The 13,132-nt window shown below is 42.0% G+C and overlaps 1 protein-coding gene and 1 pseudogene across 7 annotated transcripts in view; both read left to right on the top strand.

Moving 5' to 3' along the window:
* ZNF638 (zinc finger protein 638) overlaps positions 1–5,071 on the top strand; it is a 150,058-nt gene extending 144,987 nt beyond the window's left edge. For all 7 annotated transcript variants that reach the window (XM_036750228.1, XM_036750229.1, XM_036750232.1 and 4 more), the window contains 3 exons: positions 1,634–1,702; positions 2,608–2,726; positions 4,742–5,071. In XM_036750228.1, the coding sequence (XP_036606123.1) occupies positions 1,634–1,702; positions 2,608–2,726; positions 4,742–4,804 (251 nt within the window). In that variant the 3' untranslated portion in view covers positions 4,805–5,071. The remainder of the gene's footprint in view (positions 1–1,633; positions 1,703–2,607; positions 2,727–4,741) is intronic.
* Positions 5,072–7,106: 2,035 nt separating this feature from the next.
* On the top strand, positions 7,107–8,500 carry LOC118842834 (annotated as a pseudogene).
* Positions 8,501–13,132: the final 4,632 nt, after the last annotated feature.

Raw genomic sequence — 13,132 nt, 5'->3', positions numbered from 1 at the left:
AGGTGAGGTTATAGGGTTGATATCAGAGCACAGTGAATGCAAGATAAGTATGTGCAGTGGTACTTGCCTTTAGAGAGCTTACGTAGCTGGAGATAACAAGCCATAAGTCACAGGGAAATCACACTACAGGGTGACCAGAAGAGATGTTACCTCTGACCTTGAGCACATTACATCATCACTCTTGGCCTTAATTTTCAGTTGTGTGGAGTGAAGGGGATTGGGTTAGATGGCCTCAAATATCCTTTTCAGTTCTGTGATCCTGAAGAAATCCAAAGGAGGAAAATTCTGTGTTGTCTAGAGTACTTAGAGAAACCTCGATGGTGTCCCAGTCTTGGGCTGTGGGGAAAGAATCTCTGTCTGTCAGACTGGACTGATTCTAGGTCTGCACAGTGGCTAGCATCTGCTTACAGCACTTGTTGGTGTTAGAAGGTGTGGAGAATAGGAAGTTGATTCAAAACAGTGCGCTTATCCAAAAGGAACGGTGCTGTAAGGGGTAATAGCTATTTAGAGATTTCCAGAACAGCCAGACAGTAGTACTGTTTGAATGGATTTGAAACTGGCTAAATGGCTAGACTTGGTAGGCTAGATTATGATGCTCCAGGCATCTGTACTGGACAATGCATGATTTGTCCTACTCACAGATTTTAAAATGTTAAAAGGATAGATGACATCATGATCCAGTTTGTAGATGACAAAGCCCCAGCATAGCTGGTGACCGTAAGGACCAAAAAGAGATTGATGAGCTAGAGCATTGCACTGAATTTGAGATAAAATTTAATAGAGATAATGTTAAACCTAACACATAGTTACTAAAAACCAACTCCAGACATTTGATATTGTGATCATTTGTTAAAGAATAGTGAGGCTGGTTTAGTTTAAATCAGGGATTTGTTCTTAACCCAGTACCTGTGAACTTGGTTGTTTTATTTTTTTAAATTTTATAATAATAACTTTCAGTATAATCTATTTCCTTTGTAATCTTAGGTATTTTATTTTAAGCATTTAAAAATATTCTGAGAACAGGCTCTTGGACTAAAAGATCCATGACACTGAAAAGGTTAAAAACTGCTGACGTTGAAGCCTCTTGCAATGGAAATTCTGCAATTCTGAGGTTTTCCTCCGTAGCCCTTTTGTCTCTGTCTTACAGCAGTGCTGCAAATTCAGAGCTCCAACTTCTGGGTTATGAATCTGCAGGTCCTGCTGTTCTATAGTAGAATGTTTCTTGTACCTGCACCTTCCTTCCACTTTTAACCTTTAATAAACAGAAGCAGTAAATGTCATCTACAATTCATGCATACAGATCATGCAAAAGTAATTTTATTCAGCCTGTTAATTACCCCAACCACAAGCCACTAGGTCCCACAGGCAGTTCTTAAAAATGAATCTTGGTTCAACATGCATTTCCTAACTCAAAAAATTCCTAAAAATAATAGTAGAAAAAATGCTTCATTTGTTGATTTGAGAAGAAGGAGTAAAATGAGAATCACAAAGTGAGGTGTGAAGTATTGTAGACTTCATATTCGAAGTGTTTGGATCTTTAAGTAGGGGAGTGAACCGTTTGGGAGATAAGAAAAATAAATCTGGTGGGGGTTTTTGTTTGTTCGATGTTTTTTAAACTAAACTGTGATTTTAGTTGAAGAATCTGGATCAGAAGATGCCGAACCAGAGAAAAAGAGAAAGAAAGATGAAGAGTCTTCCTTAGGCAAGTAAACATCAGACCAGTCCAACAACAAACATTTTGTCAAGTCCTTTGCGCAGCTGTTGAGGGTGACACCAAGAATTAATTGATTACACAAAAGTTCGTGAAAGGCACTGAGAGAGGGTCTTGTGAGTTCTGAGGTCAAAGTCATCCGCTGTACTACTTCAGGGGAGAAAGATCATACTGATCTTTTCTCATTGATGCAGATTGTTAGCCACAAGAGTATTCTGGCTAGAAAATTGAGGAATTGTATTGCAGTTGTTGCTGGAAGTGCCGGATTTCAAGAATTTCTCTTTTTTGTGTAGGTGGCTTACTAGGCTGCGTATAAATATGATAGTATTAGCTTTGTACCTTTCTTGACATTAAGTCAACAGTGGGATTGTCATCGGAATGCCCTTCTCATTTCTTGCTTGTTGGGGTGGGAGAGAGAGACTATGTTTGCCCAAATAAATTTTAGATGAGTCTGTGGTGTGGTAGCTGATGGCATGTTTTCTCATGGTCTCCTGGTCTGTGTCAAGGGCTGTGACAAAGCTAAGCCTTGGGGATATCTGGGTAACAAACCCAGCCTTGTTGTGACCCACTGTATCTTCAAGCGAGTTGGTGTCCTCACACCAATTTGATTTTTAAAAGAACTTGAAGGGGTGTTGATTGAGTTAGGAGAAGTTCTTGGCCCTTTCTCCTAAATGTATTGAGACCCTGAACCTCTCTTAGAATCTGGAGGCACCTTGTCAGCCTGCCACTTCCCTGGGATTGATGAGTGCCAAAACTTGCTGTGTCCCACGAAGGTTCTGGAATACATGATTTCAAATAATTGTGCTTTGTAAAAGTCAGTGTACCTAAAAACTGTTAAAAAAACACACACACACACACACACATATACACACCTCCTTTGTCATCTTGTCTTCCAGACTTAGATTTTCTTATACCGAAGGCTGGCTTCTTCTGTCCTATTTGTTCCCTCTTCTACTCGGATCAGAAAACGATGGCCAACCATTGCAAGAGTGCGCGTCACAAGCAGAATACAGAGGTAACGTTCTAGAGTCTGTAAATGGTGCTTAGTCACAATTGGGCAATCTACCCTCTTACCTCTCTTTTTAAGGTTTTGTCTTAGTTTAAAGCCTTATGGTTTGTGCTCCCCTTTAGTTTCTGTTCACTTTGGGAGGTCTTTCCTAGAGTAGCCTGGGACAGTGACAAGAGCGGCAAACTGAGACGTCACAGAGTTTAAGTCCCAGCTCTCCACCTACTGCCTGTGTGACTTTGGTCAAGTCAATCTCTCTGCACTTCTATGGAAGCATTTGTGTCTATCCTCTTACTGCCTTTCCAGTGAGGATTTCATTGATGTTCATGGTCTATGTAATTCCCCGCTCTTTTCCAAACATTTTATTTTACGCGCCTGACCCAAAGCCTGCCTGTGGATCGGGCACCCTCCCTAATCAATGTCTGTAAGAGAATTAGTACGGCACTGTTCTTCCGGGAAACCAGGACATTCCTAATTTATGAAAGCACAATCAATGAGAAGTTAGGAGGAACTGTTTCAAACAATTTATATGCCAATAAACTGACAGTGTACATGAAAATGGATGAATATTTATGAAGATGCAAAGTGCCCAGATCAACCAAACAGAAAGTAGAGAACTTAATAACTCAGTCTTACAAGAAGAAATTGAAAAAGGCATGAATGAAGGAAGAGAACCTAAGACTGAAATTTACAAGTGCATTCCATAAAACATTTAAAGAATAATTCAAATACGACATGAACCGTTTGAAAAAAATAAGAAAAGTGTTCTACCAATGTAATAGGGTACAGATATGGTCTTGATACTTGTACCAGGGAAAGTCAAACAAAATTATCAAACCGATATGTATAAAAATATTAGCAAGGAAACTATAGTGACATATTACAAAGGTTGTATTGAATTACTGGTGTATTGATACCAGGAATCCAGGGCTAGTTCAGTATTAAGAAACCTATAAACAAAATTGGCAGTATTTACTAGCAATAACAACACAACTGATTATATCAAGAGACAGAAAAAGCTTTTGATACAACGCTTATTTGTGTTAAAAAAAAGAGGAGAAAGACCTTAATATGATCAGTACCTTTTCTAAAAGCAAGACTTAGCATTCTCTGTAATGGTGATAAATTAGATAACCTCTCCAGTACGATCAGGAGTAAAGCCGGGATGTCCTGATCACCACTACTCTTCAGGATAGTATTAGGACTGCTAGATGTAGCAATAAAACAAAAATAGTTACTGGTTGAATGAGCACAGGCAAATGGGAAACAACTCACTTTTTGCAGATGATATGATGCTTTACTTACAGAACCCTAGAGAGTCAACTAATTGAAGACAATTGACTTCAGCAAAGTTGTTGGATATAAAATAAACCCATACAAAAATCATTAGTATTTCTATATTTTGGCAGCAAAATCCAGCAGGAAAAGAGAAATTCCGTTTAAAATTATTATAGGAATTTAAAATAGATGCACACAGGAACTACATGAATATAATGACACTTTATTTGTATAATTAAAAATTGCTTTCCAAACAGTTGTGCTGATTCACAGTTCCACCAGCAATGTAGCTATTCCCATCTTTTGTCATCTTTGCCAGCTTGCAGGATGGCAGGTGAAACCGCAAGGTTCTGATTTGTCGTTTTGATTTTATTAGTGATTGAGAGCATGCTTTCATGTAGTTGTTAATAGTTTATAACTTTGGAGAACTTTTATATCTGGCCTGGACCATAGATGGCCCATGGGCTCTAGTCTAACCTGTCTGCTGCCCGAAGAGGTTGAGCCATTTTAATTTTGGTTCCTACCTACTGCTGAGTTGGGCAGGTTTATATCCTTTGACCAAGTATCTATTGGGGAAGGACATACATAGCATGTTATAATTTAATGCACATATACGTTTAGACCGTACTGTGGAACATGACGTAAGGTGCTGGTCTAAGTTTAAGTGCGTATCTTTGGGTGGATGCCAAGGGGGAGGAAAAAATTCTAATGATTTTTTTTTTTTTGTCACATACTATTTTTAACAGAAATTCATGGCCCGGCAAAAAGAAAAAGAGCGGAAAGAGGCTGAAGAGAAAAACTCGAGGTGATCAGGAGAAGAGTTGATTAAGAATTCATTTAGGGTCCAGTTGATTTTATGTATTTTGTTTATCACTTAATTTGTAACTTTGTTTCAGAAGCAGATATTCATGTTGTACAAATTTCTGATTGCACTTGATGTAGAAAGGACTGTTGGGGGCGGGGGGGTGGGCGGGGAGTATGATGGGTTTGATTTTTATATCAAATCATCTGGCCTGGAGAAACATCTTTTACATACAAGTGTTGAAATAAATGTTGCTACTGTATATTTAACAGCACCTACTTGTGTTTGTTGTTTATTGCTAAGGATCTTTTTGTGATTGCTGTGTCTTAAAGAATTTTCTTGGCTGACAATCTTGTGAGTCATTGTGGTGACATTTAGTGTCCTTGTTTTCAGAAGATAATTGTACTTTATCCATGTCTTTGGACCTGTGGTGTCAAAGATTTCATGGGTTAGACTGATTGGTCTGTTAGGATAATAGTCACCTGAGTATCTGTCATAACTTGGTATGTGACATTGTCCACCGCTAGTAGTTTGACTTGTTTTTTGTAGTAGCATGGCGTTTAGTTTGGGTACGAAGCGACCTTTTATTTTCTGCATCAAACCTTAACTGTTAACCTTTGGTCAACTCAGAATTTTAGAGACCTACATTTTAAGTAGTTCTCTCAAAATGGGTATTTATTTTGTTAAAACATAAATTTTTTTGTCAGGATGTCAACTCAAATTTTTCTTGGCTTCTGGGAATATCTGTCATATTTTGCCAAGGCCCAGTTATATGACACCTAAACTAGCAAGTCAATGTTTGTTATCAGTTGGGGGGGAAGGGAGTAGTGGAGACAGCTTATCACTAACCTACTTACAATGTTGCTTTTGATGGGTACCAAAGTGATCATACTTGCTAGGTATGAAATTATTGGATAAAAATATAGTAATGGCACATTTATCAAACAGGGAATGAGCTGTTAACATCAATTAATTTCCCTGATTTAAATGTCCTTTTTTATTTTTTTAAAAAGGGAATAGTTATTTGTAAAATGTATTCCATATTTTCCTGACTTATAGTGTATTGAACTCAATCTAGTCTTTTCCTGATGACTTAGGTTTTCAGGATGAACATGAATTATTCTGTTCTCGAATACAATGGTTATACTTGTATTGTGAAGTCGATGAGACCTTGGAAGTAATTTAATTGCATTTTTACGTCCTACTTTGGAAGTGTGGTTGTTTATTTGAGTTGGGAGTCTAGTTTGCAGAATGTCCATTGGCTTAGTAAGTCATCTCTTTAACAGAATCTAAGCTTTTAGAGGGCAGTGACTATCTTCTTTGTGTCTCCCACTTTGTATTGCTTTGCAGATCACAGTAGCATTTGCCCCAGATTTAGTAACCAAGAGAGCTAGTCACTTCAGAAAGCATTTAGTGAATGATCCAGAGATCCCTATCCTTAATACTTTACAGATTCTATGGAAAGACGTCTTATCAGCTGAATTTAAATCACCTCGTTAACAAGTATAAGGGAAGATAAGATGGTGCAAATAGAATAAAGAGAAGGGGAACAGGAGAACAAGCTTAGGGCACAGGCACAAGCATTTATTAAGCATCTGCTCTGTACAGGGCACTAGTTAGTATTAAGGGGAATGGGAGAAGGTGGGATTTCAGCTGGGATTTGAAGGAAACCAGGGAGGCCAGAACAGTGGAGAAGAGGATAAGAATTTCAGGCATAGTGGACAGACAGTGGAAATACCTGGAGTCAGTGGATGGAGAGTGTTATGCAAAGAATAGCAAGACATCCAGTGTTGCTGGGTTATAGAGTAAGGTGCAAGACTAGAAAGGTAGGAGGAGAATAAGTGTTTTGATTTTAGTCTTGAAAGGAAGTGTGATGGACATGGAAGACAATGGCGGGAGTAAAAATACAAGTAGGGAGATGAGCCTGTTTAGGTCAGAGGTGCCCTGTTTTGGGTGGTTTTCTTTTTTTAAATCTGAACTTAAAACTTTAGACTGAACATTTCCACATAAAGGAGAACAGAAAATGAGGCTTGTACTTGAAATGACAAATTTATTACCGCTTGTTTTTCCTTTAAGTACATAATAAATTCAACCTGTAACTTTCAAGGCTATTCTGTTTGTTTTTCCTTCTGGTTTTCTACCAGTTCTCTTGTATGCATTTTATAAAAATTCTTCATTGACCCTCAGAGGTGCCATGCTCCAGCATAAGAGATCAGTGTAAGAGTCTTGATTACAGATCCAGTAATTAGACTGAACCTCAGTGGTAGCTGTGGACATGAGAAAAGATCCCCCAAAATAGAAGAGGCATTATGCAGGAGGAAGCAGCACAGTGCAGCTCCACCAAACACTGTAACTTGCCAGCTTTCGAGCCGCAGCTCAGTCCCTGTTCTCTGCCCCCAGAGGGGAAGATATATGAGGTTGGTACCCCATATAAAGAGCAGGACCTCAGTGTGCTCATGTCAGTCCTGTTTCCGAGAGACATCTCAGTTCCTGAGCACAAGGGCCCTTGTTCTCACTCAGCCCAAGAGAAGTGATCTCAGAGCCAGACCCCCATGAAGAATAGGATCATACTGCCATCTCTCTGAGCCCAGCAGTAGGAGAATTGTTAATACAGACCAGAACCATACAAGGCTAGGTTAATAAGAGAGGTTTGTAGAACCTAGCTGAGACACAAAGACTATTCTGGGAAATAAATTAGGAAAAATGATGAAGCAAAAAAGGCCCATGTCTTGCTGCAAATATAATGACCAACGCTTGAATTGGGTTGTTGTAGTCTTCAGCTCTTTGTGAGCCCATTTGGGATTTTCTTGGGAAAAATACTGAAGTGGTTTGTCATTTCAGCTCATTTTACAGATAAGGAAGCTGAGACAAGCAGTGTTAAGTAACTTGCACAAGATCACAGCTACGGTTTAAGGTCACATTTGAACTCGGGTCTTCCTGACTGCCTCATTTGGATTATGCCTTGGGCTTTATGAAGTCCGCCTCCTTAACAAGTGGAGAAAAATCTCAGTGACTTGATTGACTTGGTCCCCAGCCTATATGAAAATCTTTTCTCTTTAAGCCCTTGAAAATTGCCAGAGATAAGATATTAGGAAAGATATTTTATGTTACTACAACTGAAAAGGAGATGTGTATAGTTCACCATGCAGCAGCAGGTCTGACTTCCCTTAAGAGAGGGGGGCACACCATCAGCTTACCTGCATAAGCTGGAGGTAGGAGCCAACACTGCCTTGCCCAGTAGCTAGGTGAGTTCTGTTACCTCTGGGATCTGAATTTTGCCTTTTCAGGGGGGTAATCCTCATTAAGAAGTCTGGAGATGGATCCAAGATGAAAGCCTCCTGGGATTTTATCCATGTGGAATTTCAGGAGAAATCCACTGGTCATCCAGCCCCATTACAGGTTGACCTCCACCAAGATTCTGTGCTGTATGCCATAAGCTGGGCTCTGGTGCCAGGAACCTGAGAGGCAGCCTTTGCAGACAGATGAAGAAAGGAAACCATGTGTGACTCCTCCCCACACTACTAAAATTGGGCGTCTGGCCGAGGACATGGAAAATAAAATCAAATGTATGCTAAATGAGATGCACTTTGGGAAAACAAAGGATGTTAATGAATTGAGGTCTGTGCAGACTTTTGCAAACGAATCCAAGTGAGCCCTTTAAAATGACCTGTTGGCCGCTTTGAAGAGGAAGCAGCAGTGTTAGAACGCTCTTTGTGCTAACAAGCCCACAGCATGCACTCACGGGATTCCTTAGAAAACTGACTCCTCCCCATCCCCCACTTGTCATATAACAATTTGCATCCCATGCTTTTGACACAGCATCATTACTCCCCATGAATAAAGGTGTATAAAACTTTGCATCTCTGAAGCCGACTTTTCACGACGTTTTCTCATCAAGATCATCCGTGTTCCCATTGTGGTCGTGTTGTTGCTTTTCTGATTCTTTCTCCTGGCATCAGCTTCCCCCAAATCGCATTTATAAGATTTAAATCACAATCCGCTGGCCATCCCCTCACCTGCTCTCCTACTTTTTGGTGACATTCGTGTAAAAATCGTAACAATTTCAATGCTGTAGTTTGTGAAAAAGAGGAAAAATTGGAAATAAATTAGTTCATGAGGGAGTTGTTTGGGATGGAGCAGGGTAGGGGGCGTCCAGAAGGGTTTAGTTGGGGAGGGAGGGTGATGGTTATGGGAGGAGTTCTCTGCACTCATTCCCAGTGCCAAGGAGATGCCATTTGGGGGGAAAGATGGTGGCAAGGAGTGAGAAATCTGCTTCACCATTTTGCTCTTCTAGTTCAGACTAAAACTTGATTTTTATGGAATTTTAAAAAGATTTTTGTTTTCTATAAATCATAACCTGGAAAAACAATAAAATTGCATCTTTTAAAGATAAGCTGTTTTCATGTCAGGGATCCTTAAGACCCAAACCTGTAGGAGAGAAATAATATTTTAATATTATTATTAATATATTTTAACACCTATAAACAGTGGCCCAGTGAGCAGTGCCCTGAAGTCAGGAGGATCTGAGTTCAAATTGGCCTCAGACACTTGACACACTTACTAGCTGTGTGACCTTGGGTAAGTTACCTAACCCCAATTGCCCTGCCTTCCCCCCAGGAAAAACAACACCCATAAACAATGACTCAAAGAAACAGCCACAAAGTCAGTTGTAATTCCTAGGGGGGAAAAGATGCAAGAATTTTTAAAGAAGAGGTTAATGCAATGAGTGCGATAGAGGAAAGAATTAAAAAAATGAGGTTAACAGAGACTTGGGAAACAGCTTAGGAAAAAAAAAAAGTCATAATAGACTCCCTCAAAATCAAAATGAACCATACAAAAATTAGTTACTCCCCGAGACAAATAAAACAAGATTAAGAGACTGAAAAAGTGGATTTTATTTTAAAAAGTTGACCTGGAAAATTATTGGAGAAAGAATTGAAGAATAGTCGAATATCCTGAAAACCATGACCAAAAATAGATTCTTTTGTAAAATCATGGAAGAAAACTCCAGACGTGAGGACTGTTGGGCAAGTAAAATAAAATCTCCTAGTATTTTCCTGAAGAAAAAGGTTAAAACTCTGATTGCCGTAGCTAAATTCAGGGGCTTCTAGGACAACCAGGTGTTATGCCGAAAAAAACGAGCGACACCCGGATATAAGTTAAATGTGGATTTATTGAAGCATGCCAACAGCCCTGAGCAAAGGGAGAGAAAGAGTATTTAAAGGGAAATGTATGGGACAGAACTTTAAAATAATACGAGAGACATCTTTAAGAGAAACAAAGTAAATTTATTTTACAAACGTTGCAAGATTTGGGCACACCTCTATAAGGGAGGAGGTGAGGTAAAAGGGAACCTGCCTTAATTTATAGTCTTAATAACCCACCTCTGTCCCTTCTCACCATTGGCTGGGAGGTGAGCTTACAGTCTAGGCGAGGAAACTACACAGAGGACCAAGGTTGATCCAGTCCATTCAGGTTTTTCTCTATCAGAACTCAACTGCCAGGGTGGCATCTGAAAGTCTAGGAGAAGAAATGGGGTGGGGGAAGGAGAGACCCTTCCTGGATCAGAGAACAAATAGCTCACAGGAAGTTCATTATCTTCTAACATCTGAGAGGGGGGGGGAAGGGCATGCCTCCCCAAAATTACAAGGCCAAATCCCAAAACCTCTCCATTAGACATAGCCTGTGAAGTCTTCACAATTATCCATCCCATTCAGTAAGAACACAATTAGATTTCCGTGGAGATGGGGACACAAACAGTAGGACAAGCTGAGGCAGGATTATTTCCGTGGAGAAGGGAACACAAACAGTGGGGTCCGTGGAGATGGGAGTAAAAACAGTGGGGTGAGCTTGGGCAAGATGGAGAAACTGGAGGTGGGGAGGGCATAACATTCCCCACTTTTTTTTCGAAGTGTGTCAATTCCTTGACACATTCTCAGGGGATCTGTCACAAGAATCAGGGGGACTGGGATTTGCCAATCGGTAATGGAGATCCCTAATCAATAGTAGTTTAACAGAGTTTATGCGGGACTCGACAAATTGCAGAAAACGATTAATGAGGCAGGGGCCCACAACCAGAGCTATAATGAAGAGGAGGAGGGGGCCAGCCAGGGCTGACACCAGGGTAGTGAGCCAAGGGGATCTAAGGAACAGGGACTGATATCAGTTCTCAGAGTTTTCCAGTTCCCTTTGTCTATTGGCAATATTTTGGCATACCAACCTCAGGCTTTCCCGCACCACGCCAGAGTTGTTAGCATAGAAACAACAAGCCTCTCCCAGGGCCGCACGTAGGCCACCCTGCTTGAGAAAAAGAAGGTCAAGGCCTCTGCGGTTCTGGAGGGCCACCTCCGCCAACGAGTCCACTTGTTTTTCTAGGACTGAGATGGACTGCTCTATGTGGGAGAGGTCAGTGTTTACCTGTGCACTTAAGGCCTTATAGTTGAGATCCCCTTTGACTAGGGCTGACGTTCCAGTGGCAGCAGAGCCCACAAGCCCCAGGCCCACTAAGATGGGGATGAGAAGTAGTATTGCTCGCCTTTGACGGTAACTTGGTTGTCCTTCGGGGGAAAAGTAGTGCCAGCCTTCCTCACCTGGGAGGAGGGAAACCCAGAGAATTATGGCCACCAAGATGCACAGGGGGCTCCCCCAGGCATTGTTGGTGTCTGAGGAACACAGTAGCAGAGACACGCTGGGTAAGGCCATCGTGACATGCCCACCAGGCTTCTGGAGGGGTCGGGACATAGTCTGAGCTGGAGGCCTGAATCTCCTGAGTTTGTTTGCAAATGGAGCCATACTGAGAACTGGATAAAGTGGTATCAGATGATGTAAGGCAAAGGCCTGTTCCCTGTATATCCCCAAGGGTGAGCCATGGTTGGTTCCACTCACAGTTCTCCGTATTGGAGGTAGGGGTGATGGAGGCATTTAGTGCCACCACTACATAGTAAGGAGGCTGGGCCTTAACGCAGATCTAACAATTTTTGCCCAGTATGTGGTTAGAGCTGTTAAGTGTCTTATGAACAGCCGATAAAAGGGCAAGCAAGGAAACCTGATAGGTATGGAGTTCCTGAGTAATAGGTGTTGGGGCAGGGATGGCCAGGTCCCTTATTGGGCCGATGCGATGGGGACCTGGTAAAGGCTTTTTGGTCACAGTCAGGGTCACGGTCTCTCCCACGTGTGGCAACCCCATGGTCACCCAAGGGATAATAATGAGTCCCAGTACCTGAGAGATCGGGCCTCTCTAGGCAGGGTCAAAAGGGTTTAGGACAATAAGATTGAGTTTGGGGTGCCAGGAGTTGGACCTGATGGTATGGATACAGAGTAACGGGTCTGACCCCCCAATGCTGCCCGCTGGGATGCACAGGGACTCACTAAGGTCAGTTGAGGGGAGGTTGTAGGCCGTGACACAAGGGCAGTCACATGTGGTTGGGCATCCTTAAGTAGAACGGAGCAGGTAGCCTGCGTCTGCTGGTGGACCCTCAAAAAGGGTATTGAGGGGAACATGTATGTCTTCCTGACTTTGGAAAGTCCAGGACTGTTTGTTCCCTGTAGTGATTACCCAAGCAGAGCTTAGCTTGGGGGCATGGGGATTGCCAGGGACCACCGGAGGGGTTAATAGGAAGATTAAGAAGGAGATCAGAACAGTCTTAGCTTTAGGGGGTTCTCGAGGGGCTCTGCCTTCCATTGTGCCGATGTAGCTGCTTTCACACGGCTGTGGTGGAGCCAGACAGGAATGGAGTTAACCTTGAATGCAGATGGGGTGGTTAGGGTGACAGTGTAAGGGTCCTTCCACTTAGGCTCAAGACCAGAGGCTGTATATTTTCGGACTAGGACAGAGTCCCCAGGCTGGAAGCGGTGGAGGTGGTCAGAAGTTGGAGTAAGAGGGGCTTCCCGGACAGATTTATGAAGCTGAGACTGGGTATGTTGCAGACCCTGTGGGAACTTAACGAGGGAAGCGTTAATAGGAGGGGGCCACCCAAAAAGAATTTCAGAGGGGGTCAAACCTAGTTTATTAGGGGTGCATCCGCTGCAGAGCAAGGTCAGAGGGAACTGAGTGACCCAGTTCTCCTGGGTTTCCAGGACAAGTTTAGATAGAAACTCTTAAGGGTGCGGTTTGCTCATTCAACCTGACCAGAGCTCTGGGGCCGTGGGCACACCTTAAGATACTTTGGCAACAAAGCTGGGGCCATTATCTGAGCCAATGCTAGGGGGAAGGCCGAAACGGGGGATCAGTTCATTCAAGAGTTTCTTTACCACCATGGGGCTGTCTCTTTCTTCAGCAAAGACCAAGAGACATTTAAAACCTGCTGCTGGTGGTTTGACTTCAGCAAAATCCATT

The sequence above is a fragment of the Trichosurus vulpecula genome, chromosome 3 (genome assembly GCF_011100635.1).
Source record: "Trichosurus vulpecula isolate mTriVul1 chromosome 3, mTriVul1.pri, whole genome shotgun sequence".
Lineage (NCBI taxonomy): Eukaryota > Metazoa > Chordata > Mammalia > Diprotodontia > Phalangeridae > Trichosurus > Trichosurus vulpecula.
Note: the sequence above shows the minus strand (reverse complement) of the source record. Positions and strands in the feature narration are given on the sequence as shown.